The sequence below is a fragment of the Lolium perenne genome, chromosome 4 (assembly GCF_019359855.2).
Source record: "Lolium perenne isolate Kyuss_39 chromosome 4, Kyuss_2.0, whole genome shotgun sequence".
Classification (NCBI taxonomy): Eukaryota; Viridiplantae; Streptophyta; class Magnoliopsida; order Poales; family Poaceae; genus Lolium; species Lolium perenne.
The window spans coordinates 118,526,778-118,542,924 of NC_067247.2; the positions used below are offsets into that span (position 1 = coordinate 118,526,778).

Below are 16,147 nucleotides of genomic sequence, written 5' to 3' on the forward strand. Positions count from 1 at the left end.
AAGCCAACAACCGGTCAGGAGTACAAGGTATCACGCAACAAAGAAAAAGAAAAAAGAAAAAACTGGGGACACCAGCTAGAGATACAAGCCCAGGTGGTGAAGAGCTAAAGCCTACAACAAAGGAACATGCAGACCAGGGTCAGGCCCTAAACTACAAGCTCTCCGAGAACGCCCAAGACTTCAGCAAAACACCGGCGGCTCCCCGAGACGCCACTCCGCAGATCTGAAACCACGCAGGACTAGCACACTGAGCAGCATGTCAAGCAGAGGACCACCAACACCCCGAGAACTGGCTAACTACGCTAGTGAAGCCGGCGAACCTCCAGAGCTCGAAGGGGGAAACTTCATACCAGCGCCTCCAGGAAGGAAAATGGCGCTCCAACTCTGACTTCGACGCTTGGGACCAAATCAACATGAGAATTTAACAGTGAAAAATTGCCAGTTGACACTTAATCGCATTGAAAGAATTGATACATACATATACGTACATATACCGTAGTCCTTCTTTACAGAATGAGGACTTCACGGAATCAAGTCCAATTACATCCGAAACCCCAAAATATATTTTGAGGAATCTTCATTATCATATGCACTAAAATACTATACAATAATACTACTATACAACTAATGATCTGTACATAGCATTCATGCGCAGCAGCGTGATACATTATATGAATGGTGATGAATTGAAGTGTTTTTTTTTTTCTTTTGTACCATGAACCACCATCAGTTCATATCACGGCCCTTGGTTTCTACAGGGAACATCATGCAAGCTATTGCAGCTAGGCATAACACCACCTCAAACACAAGGATGGCTTCCATTTGATGGCAGCTTCTCAGCATCCCAACGGCTACAAGGGGGCAAACAATCCCACCGATTCTACCAATAGCATTAGCAATTCCAACACCAGTCGAGCGTACTGATGTCGGATATACCTAGACAGACATGAAAATAAATCAGCTCATAGGAAAACCGTGCTTCAAAAAAAAAATCAACTACAACTTTTTAGCAAGACTTCTTCAGATAAAAACTGCTCCAGTTATTTCTGAATCTCTGTTGTGACATTCAAACGTTCTCAGCTAAGAAAACTGGCCACTTAGCATAGCCAAAACCCTAAGATGGGCAGACCAGATGAGATAACTAACTTAGCTCGTCTGCAGAATGGACCAAAAATGTAGAATTCATTTAGCCGGAGTTATGTGTCTAGTAGGATGTCCGTTTTATTTACACAAGTGCTTCATAAAGACACTAATTGACACTTCAAGATTCAGATGGGTCATTAGTTAATTGATTTAATTTAGGATCTAACAACAAGGACATTGGAAGAAAAAGCACCCCAGTGATTGCAAGAGAATGCTTAGCAGTCGTGAATTGATTAGGAATACTTTCCCCTAAATTAGTACTATAATGGTACCTACAGTTAGGATCTTGTATTTATGTTTTTAACCCACCAAGGAGAACCTATCCAAATATCGAACGCTAAATATGGAAGTTCATATTTCTGGTGGTTAACACCTTGAATCCAATAATAAACTCCAGATTTGCAAATGAAAATGAAATTCAAATGGATGTTCTAGCTAGGAAAATATTTGTGTCCTCGTGCTTATATTAGTGTGCAAGCCTTCAATAGATGTTCTAGAAAGACCCTTCTCTTATGCAACTGAAGAGAATCACAATGTCACAGTATGATAGTGTAGCAGGAAGTCACCACATTGCAGTAAATTTAATAAGATTGATGAAATAGTAATGCTTTATCTGTGTTTTGGTTCTTTGACACCAGGGTATTTAATGAAATGTAAAACAGAGCTACAAAGACAATGAATACTCAAGCAGAACTACCATTTGGATACTCTGGCCATTTGTATGGATAAAATGTTGAATTGCAACTTATAGTGATACCAGATGGAAATTTTAACATGTTAAACTCAGCACACTGAAAATCAAGTCACGAAAGACCACATTTACTACATGCCTTAAAAAGTCGATACAAACCTCTGGAGCATATAAACATAGAACTGTGAAGCTTCCCATGGCACAAGCGCGGGCACCAAATAGAAGGGCAGTTGTCCATAGCTCAGTCTGATGAAACATAAGTGGTCCAAGGAAACCACAGCATGTGAACAGCAAGCACCACATTGTAGCTTTTCGGCCAAGCCATTCAACAAGAACAGCAGACACAATTAGACCAGGAAACTCTGATAGAGCAGTAGAGTGATGAGTTAGTGACATAGTCCGTAGCAAGTCACACTGGGTAAAGAGATGGGCTACTGCATGCTACCTGCTAAACTAGTAATAAATGTATCTTTGTAAAGGCTGGTATCTTGTTCACTCTTCGTATATCTCAGCCCAGATGCACAGCTTCTATTTGCATCACTCAGTTGGGAGGTCAGCAAGACTAGCCCATAATAAGCAAATGTATTTGCATAAAAAACAAACCAAAGCAGAAGAGTTGATCTGCGCAAATTTCGTGACAATAGACTGCGCAATGCAGCAACACTACCAGATTTGGAGCTCATGGCATTATCATGTGTGCATTTCTTCTCTTTGACTGGAAGAAGATGATCTATCTCACAGGTGGGAGCATTGGGATCAACTTCTGTTCCATGGTTGTATGTGAGAATTCCAGCAGGAAGAGCCTCTTGGTTTGTCTTAGAGATTCTCTCCAGGACAAGCGTTGCATCAGACATTCTATTTTGTGCACACAGATAGCGGGGCGACTCAGGTGTAATTCCAAAGAAAGGAAGCAAGAGAAAGCACGGAACGGCGGTAAATCCTAGTAACCACCTCCAACTCAACGCTGGTAGCACAACCTAAAATAGGAACAGATTTAAAGTTACTTTATTATTTTGCCAGAATAGAAATATAAACCAGAAGTACAAAATTACAAAATGTATTAGTCTGATACCCATGCAAGTGAAGCCTCCAAGACTGTGCCAAGAGTCCAAAAAAAGGAAAAAACAATCATCCAAGTGCCACGATTTTGTGCAGGAACAAACTCCAAAAACCAAGATGAAAACACATGCCCGCCAACCACTCCTACGCCAACGAGAAATCGAAGAGCCATCAAGCATAAATAGTTAGGAGACAAAGCACTGATAAAACCCATTCCGGTAGCAAATAGTGTTGAAAAGTGGTTGACTTTGCCCTCTGTGGCGTTCTTGGCGATTTGCCGGAGATTGGCGTCATGCCGTTTTAATCCCCCTCTGATTCTTCTCAATCTGCCTAGATCCCTCTAATCTTCCTCGATCCGTATGTTCTTGCCCGTGTGGTGTCTGCTGGCATGCCGTTCCTTCCCTCCTGATGATCTTCCTCCAATCCTTCCCCAAATCTAATCTATTCTCTCATTCAAAACTTTACCTATATCTCTACTCCTTGATCTATCTGCCTCCAATCAAAATTTTAGCTTTCCTCTAGCCTCACCCACGGTTCCACTCTCCCAAAAAAAGAGAGAGAAAATCCCCTGGTAGATTCGTTCTTGTTTCACCCTTTTCTTAAACTATTCCAGTAGAAGAGAAGTGGAGTGATCTTGCTTGTACTCCGCTCCTGAGCTTTGATTCGGCAAATTATTGGCGCTAGGCCATAAGGCTCCATGAAGCTGATTGGGTGGAATTGCCAAGGCAAGGGTAAGAACCTTGACCGTTCTAGCAAAATGGAATTTCTTGCCAGACTCATGAACTCAACCGGTGCACAGGTAACTTTCGTCTCTGAAACAAGATCATCCAAAATTACTCCTGTTCAGCTTAATACTCGTTTTAATATCCTAGGTAGTTTTGTAGTTCCTTCAGTTGGGCTCTCCGGGGGCCTCTGGTTGTTGTGGTCGGATGAAGTTCAAGTCTCAGTCATTTTCTCCAACCGCTACCTTATCTTAGCAATAGTTGTTCACATAGCTACTAGTGCTCAGTTTTTACTGGCTTGTGTTTATGGGGATCCCCATCATCGCTTCACCAAGATGATTTGGGACCAAATTTACAATTTTGTTCATGACAATATAGGAAAGCCGGTAGTTTGTATAGGTGATCTCAACAACATCATGTGCGCTCAGGACACCACCTCTAGTAATGTAAATTATTGTCGTATGCGTACTTTTAATGGCTATGTTAAACAGTGTGGTCTTATTGATCTTGGCTTTAGTGGTCCTGCTTACACTTGGACAAATAAACGTTTCACATCTAATATTGTTTTCGAAAGACTTGATCGCTGTCTTGCAAATGCTGAATGGTGTGATTTGTTTCCGAATACAAATGTGTTTAACCTTCCTATCATGTTTGGTGATCATGCTCCTATTCTTTTATCAACACAATCTCAATATCGTAGACCAAAGCTAAAATTTAAATTTGAGAATTGGTGGACTATGGAAGAGGACTTCCAAAATGTTGCTAAAACGGCTTGGGAATTGTCTGCTAACAAACCTTTCCATTCTAGAACGACTAACCTTGCAGGTACTCTAAAGAAATGGTGCAAGAAGAAAAAGCCGATTCAACGTCAACTTGATACGCTTCAACAACAAATCAACTCCATCCAGATGCAGCCTATTCCAGACCAAGATCACTCCCTCGAGGTAAAGCTTATATCTCAGTATGAAGAAAACATGACAAAACTTACAGAATTCTACAGGCAAAGAGCGAAAAAACACTGGGCTACTCAAGGCGACAGGAACACTTCTTTTTTTCATAATGCTGTCCTCAAGCGCAAGCGACGCAATCGTATTGTGTCCATTAAAGATGCTCGTGGCAATAATCTTTTTGACCCTGAAGACATTGCTAATGAATTTGTTGACTATTTTAAAAATATTTTCCACTCCTTGTGTCCTAACAATGACAGGCCGTTCATGAATACCTCTCATCCACAAGGTGAACAGGATTTTACAAACTCGATCCCAGACAAGCAAGAAGTTTGGGAAATTCTCAAGTCCATGAGGAGAAATGCTTCGCCAGGACCTGATGGGTTTAATGTAGGATTCTACACATCGGTTTGGAGCTGGATTGGAGAAGATGTTACTAATCTGGTTAGAAACTTCTACATCACGGGTAAGCTCCCTCCTCGTCTCAATGAAACTCAAATTGTTCTCATTCCAAAAAAACTTGTTTGCCATGTTCCTTCAGACTATAGGCCCATCAGCCTTTGCAACGTTGTTTACAAAATAATTGCAAAATCTTTGGCTAATAGACTGAAACCACACTTACCAGACTATATACATCCCTCTCAACAAGCTTTTGTTGAAGGTAGACGTATTAGTAATAATATTATTGTAGCTCAAGAAATTGCTCACTCTTTGTCTCTTAATTCTTGGGATGGCTCTGATTTTATGCTAAAAATCGATTTAGCCAAAGCGTTTGACAGAATTGAATGGCATTTTATTGTTTCTGCTCTTACACGCTTAGGGCTTCATGGCCATTTCATAAATTTGATCCATGCTTGCATCTCGTCGCCTATGTTTTCAGTTATTATTAATGGTCAATCTTTTGCCCAATTTAAAAGTAGTCGAGGCATAAGGCAAGGATGTCCTTTGTCGCCTTCGCTATTTGTTCTTGCAGTAAATGAGCTTTCCCTCGCGCTACAAGAAGCTCTTCAGGTCAACCACCTATCTGGTATTTCTCTTGGTTCGAATTGCCCTCCGATTCATTCTCTGATGTTTGCGGATGATCTCTTGGTTTGTGGAAAAGCTAATATGCAGGAAGTAAACACTATATTCCATATCTTGCAACAATTTTGTCAACATTCGGGTCAGCTCCCAAACTGGAACAAATCAGGTATAATGTTCAGTAAACAGGTTAATTTGCAGGTCAAACAAGACATCAAGGAAATTTTCCCGGTTTCGGACATTGACAACAACACTATCCATTTAGGACACCCACTCACACTTCCAGCAAAGGATAGATCAGCAGCATACAACTTCATCTATGACAAGTTTAAATCAAAGCTGAGTGCCTACAAAGCTAATAGGCTTTCACATGCAGCACGATTAACACTTATTAAATCTGTGTTTTCCTCTATCCCCGCTTACTATATGTCAAATATTCTCTTCTCAAAAAAATTCCTAGCAAAACTCACAGCTATTATTAGGAATTTTTGGTGGACAGGGGTGAAAGAAGAACCATCTACAAAGACTCTTTGCTTAAGAGCATGGGCAGACATTTGCACGGAAAAAAGAATTGGTGGCCTAGGAATTAGAAACTTGCAGGCTATTAACCAAGGTCTAATTCTCTCGGCGGCTTGGAGGCTAGCAAAGGAGCCCCAAAGTCATCTTGCTCTAATACTTAAGTCGAAGTACCATAGTGACACATCCATTTGGAGGGCTAAGCAAAACATGCCAAAATCCGCCTTTTGGGCAGCAATTCTGAAGGTTAGACCTTTGTTAATCTCGGCTTCTTTTTGCCAAATTGTTGATGGCAGTAGCTCCATTTGGAGTTCACCTTGGTTCTCACAATGGCAATCCATTTATGAAAATCTGATTATTCAACAACCTCCCTATAATTACCCGGCTGTTGTTAAGGACCTTTGGGTTCCAAATCAAAAAACTTGGAATATTCAGCTTGTCAAATCTTTATTTGCTGCTAATACTGCTGATGCTATATTGCAAACGCCCATTGTTAATGCTATTGGACAAGATATCTTGGTTTGGAAACTAACCCCTGCAGGTGAATGTACTTCCAAAAGTGCTTACAAACACTGCTTCAATAATCTGGCACTACCGGCAAATCAGAGGCCGAAATCTGTTCCAACCCATGTAGTTAACCTTCTCAATCAGGTATGGAAGCAGAAGCTCATGGCCCCAAGAGTCCAAACTTTTGCATGGAGATTACTTCGCCGAGCGCTTCCAACGGGTAAGAGAGCAAGTAAATTCTCCAAACATATAGGTGAAACTTGTGCTAGATGTGGTGGCCTAGAGGATGAAATGCACATGCTTTTTCTCTGCCCTTTCTCAAAAGCTGCATGGTTCTCCTCTCCCTGGTTTATTAGAACAGAGGTTATTGCTGCAAACCATCATTCAGTGGCTCAGATGGTTCAGGCTTTGCTTGCATCTAATCATCATCATATCAATACTACTAGTCTATACACATTCTTGTGGTGTCTTTGGAAGGCAAGGAATGATGCTCTATTTGGTAGAAAAATTTGCAGGCCATCACAAGTATTTCCTGTAGCTAACGCCATCATGCAGGAATCAAATCTAGACGATATGAAGACACAACAGGAACAGAAATCCACTAATGTTATGGACCAACAGCCTGTTCCATTGCAGGATTCTTCTTTGGTTGTAGGTAATGCCATCTTCTGTGATGCGGCATGGAAAAATGAAGGAAATGTCCAATCAACTTCCGCAGGCATAGGCATCATCATGCGATTGGAAGACAATCAACACTGCCAGCAGCTACAGGTGTCAGCTTTGTCTCCACCGGCATCTTCACCCCTCCAGGCTGAAGCGTTTGGGCTGCTCCTTGCCACCATGTTGGCTGAAGCACTTCACATAGACGAACCAAAATTCTTCACAGATTGCTCTGTGTTGGTGTCGGCAACAGCGGCAACATCCATCTTCAAAGACGCAGGTCACTGGAACATTAGACCTATCCTTGCTACTATACAGGCATCCTCAACTTTCCATCGTAGCAGGGTAGCCCATATCAACAGGTGTTATAATATAAAGGCACATCATCAAGCAAATCTAGCGCTTAGAATTCAGAAGAGGACTCTACTTGTTAGGTGCCTTTCTTCGGACACATGTCTTTGTCCGGGTAGAGATGTTCTCTCCTTGTTAAGTGTGAGTCCGTTCACACTCCTCTCTGTAAAGTGTTGTTAGATGTAATAAAATCTTTACATGTTCAAAAAAAAAAAAAAAAAAAAAAATAGTGTTGAAAACAGTAAACAAGTCCTGAAACAAGAAAAAAATACAAACTTTGTTCAGGGGTTAATTTTGCACACTGTCATAGTTAAGCTGTGTGCCAAAGAATCGTACTGAAATTATGTTGCAATTCCAAAACAGGATGACCGTATGGAAGGGTCTTATTGTACATCAGGAATATGAAAACAAAATCCATAAGCATGGTTACAGTCATAACATTATCGAGAACAGGAAAAAGGTTATACTGAGAAACTGAAACTTGGAAGCACTTGTAAGACCAAATCCTTACCTTCGCCCATATTTGTCGGAAACATATCCCCAACCACATGCTCCTATTAACATGCCAAAAAACACTACACTTGAGAGTAGGCTCTCATCTTGTGCAGAGATTTTCCATTCCTCTCGCACCAATGGCCCAACAAACGACAATAGATTGAGCTCCATGGATTCTGCAACCCATCCCATGCCTGCATAAATAAGAACTAGTGCTTGGAATTTCCCAAATCCCATGGCTGCAAGCGCGTTATCCGTGGTGTATGTTTCCATGTTATCAGCGTTTTTCGATTGAGCGACGTAAAGGGCTAAAGGCAAGTCAGCATCAAAATCTTCGTCAGGTACAAGTACTTGCTTGTCTCAACCTCCACCTGCAGATGGCACACACAAACAATAAATAACGCCGACATAATAATTGGCTTACTGAACATATTAGAACTGAAATTTAAATTTGCTCCTAGAGTTCGTTTCTGCAGGATAAAGCCCTCAAGTGAAACGAGAACAATGCAGTTCAGGGTGCTATCATGATAAGAGAAATATCATATTGGCATGCCAAAGGAAGTGGCCTAAAAGGAGGTTTATTGCATTGCTTTTCTATTTGCCTCTTTTCTGAAGATCTTAACCCCTTCCCGGTTTAATACTACTACATAACAGCAGCTCTGTGTGTTTCTTTAAGTATGGTAATCCTTGAATGGTAAATAATTATGAAATAAACAGTAACCAATCGTGTTGACAGCTTATGGAAATCCAGTATGTATTGCTCTTGGATTGAAGCTTTCACCAGATACTGTACCGGTAAACACAGCTTTCACCAAGTTCACCTTAACAAACTATACTACTGTGACACATCGATAGAAACTTTTGCCTGGATCTATTCCTCTATGCAGCTTATTACCGAACCACTGTCCAGGACTAATTCACACAACACCTGAAAGTGAACTAACTAAGCTCAGGGTTTGTTGTTAATAGTAAGTGACAGGACCTAATGATAGCCATGACTTAATGCTAAGGCCAAATTTCTTATACAAAACTAAAAGAAAATCAAAGGCCAGACGAAGAACAGAGGCCTCGCCGCCTGTGGCCGGAGCAAATAAACTATACGTCCAGCAAATTGGGGGGCAAACCATGGACGATTAAGCGCGAGCACGTACAGCAATTGGGAAGCGGACGGAGGAGCCTCGGCGGTGGATAATCCTCGGGGGCGGTAGCAGCAGCAACACAGCCAACGCAGAGGACGGGGAATAAGGACCCTGCGATATGCTGATTCCTTCTTTTTGTGGGGGAGAATTGGATATTCCGTTATTGGGAGTGGATCCAATATAATACTCGAGGAGGGAAACTAATGCAACTGCTACAGGAGCAGCGACGGTGACCCATCTAAATGCACCAGTCGTGGTCAAGAGGATGCGTGCCAAACGAGTCTATTTCTTTGGATTTCTCCGGTGATCCGACATCGTTTTCGGGCATGAATCATGTGACGGGGCCGTAAGACTAGGCGGCCACTTGCCCCCTCTCCTCTTCGGCGAATTTATATCTTATATCTATTTTATTTATTTATTTTTCAAAATGTATAATCATGACAATGCTTCTAATAGACATGTACATTTGCTTCAAATAATGAAACAACAAAACTGACTTATGCGGGGGTTTCTTTTTTTTTGCATGGCTGACACCATATCTCTAACATCCCAGGTTTATTAGAGGATACAAAAAATGAGAATACAAATATGTGCATTGCATTCATGCACATCGAGAAATTTTCGTTTTCAAATATAATATTTTATAGTAACTGAAATTTCACTTGACTTGATGGAACTAAAGTAGATCATCAAGTCAAACGCTATACACTCTAATGTGATTTTTGCTAAAACCTTGTTTTAGGTAGATATGATTTGATTTATGGGTTAGATCAAATAAGATTAGTTCTAATATAACAATACCCTAAGTGAGGATCAATGCCAGATCTTATAAATGATCATAACATGATATTCCTTACAACCACACATGGATGTTTATTCAACTACAAACCAAAGAATGGAAAGAATTGAGAAATTATTCTTTACTTATCTTTTCCATGTCTTTTACTAAATCAATATTCGTACCATGATTCACATGGTATATCTTCACTTCTAATCTTGAATTCATGTCAAGGACATTCACACAAGTTCTTTATCAAACCTTGACTATTCCAATCTTGTCTATCCAAATTTATTTCCATCGAACCTTAGAGAAAGGAGAGGACTATCCATATATCTTGATGATCACATCATTGTCTCTTAAGCATAGCCTTAGGCATTTATCCCAGGCATTTCAAAGAGAGAGAAGTTATTGATGCCACCATAGCCATGTCCATTCAAGGGAGTGCAAGAGAAGAATTGTACCCTAAATTGATCAAGCCAACACTTGATCATTCACCTACCAATATCATATAATAAATATTATGCTAATATGACATCAAAAAAATCACCAAACTTCAAAATTCCTTTTGAACATGGATTTCATTTAGGTCCTTCGTGGCTTTGAGCCATTCATTGGAGCTAGCAGTGTCATTTGTTTTACTTTATCATTCACCAACAATCTTGAACAAAGTTTATGCTTCTCTTGCAAGAACTTCCGGATCCATTATGTGAATGATTAGCGTAAATACTTCATTTGTCTCAATCATATAAATAATCACTGAAGATTTATAATCTTGTCAAGTTGTGCTATCTCCCCATATTCATCTCTTCCAAATGAAACCATTTCTTTTGAAATATCCCATCATCTGTGGTAAATAATTTGCTAGCGGTATGGTGATGGGAGGAATCCCCAAATTTTATCTCTTGGGATAACCAACAAAATAAAACATGTTTGATTTGGGATTTTCAACTTATATAGATTTGAATGCTACTCATCAGCTTCATATCCACAGATATTTAAGAAATAGCACGTTAGGTGCAATACCAAACCATATCTCATATGAGGTCATTTCAACAGACTTTTTACAACATTTTAATAATTGTAAATATAGTAATACGATCTAGAAAACAAAATAATGGCATTGGAAATAAAAACATCATAGGTTTCGCAATCAGTAAGATATTTTGCTAAACTTATGATTGAATTGTTCTCCATGATCCAATCACAGAAACTCAATATTTCTATTATGATGAGCTCCCATTTAATCGCTGAAATTTTGAACTCCTCAAATATTTCAGATTTCTACTTCATTAATTAAATAGGACTAGCTTCTGCATGCCGGTAAAAACGTTGGGTTACATACATCAAAATATATGAATTTTAAAAAATTTACATTTTTTTCAACATCAGTGGTGAACACCTTCATAGTCATTTTGGCAAGCCTTACATGTGTACATGATTCCAAATCATAGGGACTTAAAAGACCATCATGATTGTACTCGTGAATGTGATTCTTTCCATTATGACCTGAACCGCAGTGCTACTCTGATACAGTCAACGTATCAGTTTTCTTAGCATTAATGACATTTTCAATAATCAAGGTTCAATACCACCTTCGATAATGCCAATTTTGAAATTTTACTTAAATGCATGACCTTGGCGAGAGTACTGATCCAATCACCAATCCCGACATAGTCTAGCACTTCATTCCGATACATACATATATATACCATAGCCCTTTACAGAGCGAGGACTTCCCAAAATAATGTGCAATAACATCCGAAACCGCAGAATATAACTTGAGGAATCTTCATCGTCATATCTACTAAAATACTATACATAATACGATATACATAACATTCACGCGTAACAGCGTGATAAATTATATGAATGGTGATGAAGTGTTTTCTTCTTTTTGCACCATTACTAACATCAGTTCATATCACGGCCCTTGGTCTCCACAGGGAATAACATGCAAGCAATTGCAGCTAGGCATAACACCACCTCAAACACAATGATAGCTTCCATTTGATGGCAGCTTCTCAGCATCCCAACAGCTATAAGGGGGCAAACAATCCCACCGATCCTACCAATGGCAGTAGCAATTCCAACACCAGTTGAGCGTACTGATGTTGGATATACCTACAAACACAAGAAAATAAATTAGATAGATAACTTAGCCTATCGTCTGCAGAATGGACCAAAGTCGTAGACTTCATTTAGCCAGAGTTATCTAACAGGATGTCCGTTTTGTTCACACAAGTGTTCCATGCAGACACTAATGGACACCTCAAGATTCAGATGGTTCATCAGTTAATAGATTTAATTTAGGATCTAACAACAAGGACATTGGAAGGAAAAAACACCTAGTGATTGCAAGAGAGTGCTCAATTGCTTAGCAGAAGTGAATTGATTTGGAATGCTTTTCTTCCTACATGGATTCATATTATTATGGTATACCTACCGTCAGGATATTGTATTTCTGTTTTGAACCTATCAATGCAAACCTACATAATAATAATCAAGAAGCAAAACTACCATCTCAATACACGGCCACTTGGATGGATATAATGTTAGAATTGCAACTCATAGGGATAACGAAGGAAAATTTTAACATATTAAACTCAACATACTGTGAAAACCAAGTCACAAATAAACACATTTACTACATGCCGCAAAAAACCGATACGAACCTCTGGGGCATATAAACATAGAACTGTGAAGCTACCCATGGCACAAGCGCGAGCACCAAACAGAAGGCCAGTTGTCCATATCTCACTCTGATGAAATGCAAGTGGTCCAAGGAAACCACAGCATGTGAACAGCAAGCACCACATTGTAGCTTTTCGGCCAAGCCATTCAACAAGAACAGCAGACACAATTAGACCAGGAATCTCTGATGGAGCAGTAGAGTGATGAGTTAGTGACATAGTCAGTAGCCAGTCACACTGGATGAAGAGACATGCTACTGTATGCTACCTGCGAAACTAGTAATAAACGTATCCTTGTAAAGGCTGGCATCTTGTTCACTCTTCACATATCTCAGCCCAGATGCACAGCTTCCATTTGCATCACTCAGTTGGGAAGTCATCAAGACTAGCCCATAATAAGCAAAGGAATTTGCATAGAAAACAAACCACAGCAGAAGCGTTGATCTGCGCAAATTTCGTGACAATAGACTACGCAATGCAGCAGCACTACCAGATTTGGAGCTCATGGCATTATCATCTGTGCATTCCTTCTCTCTGACTGGAAGAAGATGATCTATCTCACAGGTGGGAGCACTTTGATCAACTTCTATTCCACGGTTGTATGTGAGAATTCCAGGAGGAAGAGCTGCTTGGTTTGTCTTAGAGATTCTCTCCAGGACAAGTGTTGCTTCAGACATTCTATTTTGTGCACACAGATAGCGTGGCGACTCGGGTGTAATTCCAAAGAAAGGAAGCAAGAGAAAGCATGGAACGGCGGTAAATGCTAGCAACCACCTCCAACTCAATGCCGCAATCACAACCTGCAATAGGAACATATTTAATAGTAGTTTATTACTCTGCCAGAATATAAATATAAGTAGGAAATTACAAAATGTACTAGTCTGATACCCATGCAAGTGAAGCCTCCAAGACTGTGCCAAGAGTCCAAAAAAAGGAAAAAACAATCATCCAAGTGCCACGATTTTGTGCAGGAACAAACTCCAAAAACCAAGATGAAAACACATGCCCACCACCCACTCCAACACCAACGAGAAATCGAAGAGCCATCAAGCATAAATAGTTAGGAGATAAAGCACTCATGAAACCCATTCCGGTAGTAAACAGTGTTGAAAACAGTAAACCAGTCCTGAAACAAGAAAAATATAAATTTTGTTGAGGGGTTAATTTGTTCAATGTCGCAATTATAAATCCGTGCGCCATTGACCACACTGAAATTATGTTACTACTCTAAACAGGCTGAACGTATCGAAGGCGCTTAGTCATACATCAGGAATACAAAAACAAAATTCATAGGCATGGTTACAATCATAACATTCTTCTAAAAAGTAAAAATAATAAGAACAGGTCTTTCTGAGAAACTCAAACATGGAAGCGCTTGTAAGACTAAATCCTTACCTTCGCCCATATTTGTCGGAAACAAATCCCCAACCACATGCCCCTATTAACATGCCCAAGAACACTACACTTGAGAGTAGGCTCTCATCTTGGGCAGAGATTTTCCATTCCTCCCGTATCAGCGGTCCAACAAACGACAATAGCATGAGCTCCATGGATTCCGCAACCCAACCCATGCCTGCATATACGAGAACAAGTGCTTGGAATTTCCCAAATCCCATGGCTGCAAGCGCGTTATCCGTGGTGTATGTTTCCATGTTAGCAGCGTCTGCTGATTCAGCAAAGTAAAGGCAAGCCGATGACAAAATCCGTCAGGTAAGTATTCGCTCGTCTCAACGTCCACCTGCAAACGGCACACACAACAATGAATAGATAGCTGGAGACGCTTACTGCATGTATTAACAATTGAAAGTCAAATATGCTCCTAGAGTTCGTTTCTGAAGGACAAAGATACATCAACAAATCTAAGCAGTCAAATTGTACGACAGCAGTGCGGTTCAGCGTGCTATCGTGATAAGAGGAAGTGAGAGGCTGAAGTGGCCTAAGAAGAATCTGAGATTTTGACCACGTTTATGGTTATCCTTGGATGGTAAACAAGAATAAAAAAAAATACTCTATGTGCTTTCAGCAGATCCTGTCTCGGTAAACACAGCTCTCACCAAGTTCACCATAATAAACTACTACTATAACCCATACTAGGTAGAATAATTTTCCTGGATCTGTTACTCTATGTAGCTCATTACCCAACCACCATCCAGAAGGGCCTAACTAACACAACATACCTGAAACTGACCTTACGAAGCCCAGCGCTTGCTATTAAACCGCAGGACCTAATAATAATACCCATGGCTTAATTCCAAGGCCAAATTTCTTGAAAAACAAAAAACAAATTTTAAGGCCAAAAGAAGAACAGGGGGTCTTGCTGGCCGCCTGCGGCCGGAGTAAATAAACTCTACGCCGAAGCATTGGATCATGCATCCAGCGCTCACAGAGAATAGAAGCGCGCTGCGCCCGCCGATTAAGCGGCAAAAGCATGGATGATTAAGCGCAAGCACGTACAGCAATGGGGAAGCGGACGGACGACCCTCGACCTCGAGGAGGAACAGCAGCAGAGCCGACGGAGAGGATCGGGGAAGGTGAGGGCTGCGCTATGCTGATTCTTTCGCCCCTTCCTCTTTTGAATGGATTGGATATGCCGATTCTTGGGAGGGGAACAGATTTAATACTCATCCGGGAGGACTAATGGCGGAAAGGAGGGGAGGTCGGAGGTGGAGAGGAAGAAGCAACATGGTACCGTGGTCGTGTGTGGCACAGGATCGGCGACGGCGACCCGCCCCCGGACCACGGCGCCGGTCGGCTCTTACAGGGACGCGTGGCAAATGAGGCTATCTTACTGGATTTCCCCTGGGATTCGGTCACGAATCGTGCGTGACAGGGCCGTACGACTCCGCGGCAACCTGTAGCGGCGACGCTTGGTTGGTTGGTTGCCACATGGATATACTAGGACGCTTCGCCCTGCGACCACCACACAGACAAGAGCATCCCCACAAATAAACTCCGACAGCTACACCGGTACCCCCACCCCCACGGTTCCAATACCCTCGGCGGCTCCAATAAAAATATTTGATTAAAAATAAATAAAAATCACAAATATAGATAGAAATTTAAATTCAAGGTTTTCGAATACAAGTCTTGGCCAACATCCAGCCACCAAATCGCCACCATTCATCATAGTCAGGTTGCCAAAAAAAAAACATTTTGGGTTTCAAGGCTAAATGATCACAGGAAGGGCGCCAACGGCAGCTGCACCTCGACGACATCCTCCTCGTCGGCGATCACCCGCGGCGCCTTGTCAGTGAACGTCGGCGGAGGCGGGGAAGCCGGCGCAGCCATGCTCATCTTTACATCTTGCTTCCATCTTGGCCGCCTACACCTTCTCCCTCTCCGGCACAATCTTTACATCTTGCTTCTCCAACATGGCCTTCCACATGGTGGCGCTCCTATCTGCCACCTCCTTGTTCTGGATGGAGA

The 16,147-nt window shown here is 41.2% G+C and overlaps 2 protein-coding genes across 3 annotated transcripts; both read right to left on the minus strand.

Moving 5' to 3' along the window:
- Window positions 1-458: 458 nt before the first annotated feature.
- LOC127293730 (organic cation/carnitine transporter 7-like) lies at window positions 459-8,303 on the minus strand. 2 transcript variants are annotated; one of them, XM_071818752.1, is made up of 4 exons: window positions 8,128-8,303; window positions 2,280-2,811; window positions 1,994-2,196; window positions 459-936 (listed from the first exon to the last, which is right to left on the minus strand). In XM_071818752.1, the coding sequence occupies exons 1-4, from the start codon at window positions 8,164-8,166 to the stop codon at window positions 727-729; spliced, it is 984 nt and encodes a 327-aa protein (XP_071674853.1). In that variant the 5' UTR covers window positions 8,167-8,303; the 3' UTR covers window positions 459-726. The 2 variants fall into 2 exon arrangements, with proteins under 2 accessions (XP_071674853.1, XP_071674854.1); XM_071818753.1 differs by lacking the exon at window positions 8,128-8,303 and adding an exon at window positions 2,907-3,149.
- Window positions 8,304-11,679: 3,376 nt separating this feature from the next.
- LOC127293729 (organic cation/carnitine transporter 7) lies at window positions 11,680-15,429 on the minus strand. Its single transcript, XM_051323373.1, has 6 exons — window positions 15,176-15,429; window positions 14,117-14,459; window positions 13,610-13,847; window positions 12,990-13,521; window positions 12,704-12,906; window positions 11,680-12,152 (listed from the first exon to the last, which is right to left on the minus strand). The coding sequence occupies exons 2-6, from the start codon at window positions 14,371-14,373 to the stop codon at window positions 11,943-11,945; spliced, it is 1,440 nt and encodes a 479-aa protein (XP_051179333.1). The 5' UTR covers window positions 14,374-14,459; window positions 15,176-15,429; the 3' UTR covers window positions 11,680-11,942.
- Between the last annotated feature and the right edge of the window lie 718 nt (window positions 15,430-16,147).

What these genes read in the sequence shown, in the direction of transcription:
- LOC127293730 (XM_071818753.1), bottom strand. Translation starts at nt 3,107, where the DNA reads ATGGGTTTTATCAGTGCTTTGTCTCCTAACTATTTATGCTTGATGGCT. An exon ending in ATTTATTACTAGTTTAGCAG is followed by an intron (nt 2,197 to 2,279) that starts GTAGCATGCAGT and finishes CTGCTCTATCAG; the next exon opens with AGTTTCCTGGTCTAATTGTG. An exon ending in TATGTTTATATGCTCCAGAG is followed by an intron (nt 937 to 1,993) that starts GTTTGTATCGAC and finishes ATGTCTGTCTAG; the next exon opens with GTATATCCGACATCAGTACG.
- LOC127293729 (XM_051323373.1), bottom strand. Translation starts at nt 14,373, where the DNA reads ATGGAAACATACACCACGGATAACGCGCTTGCAGCCATGGGATTTGGG. An exon ending in TGGAGGCTTCACTTGCATGG is followed by an intron (nt 13,522 to 13,609) that starts GTATCAGACTAG and finishes TTCCTATTGCAG; the next exon opens with GTTGTGATTGCGGCATTGAG. An exon ending in TATGTTTATATGCCCCAGAG is followed by an intron (nt 12,153 to 12,703) that starts GTTCGTATCGGT and finishes TTGTGTTTGTAG; the next exon opens with GTATATCCAACATCAGTACG.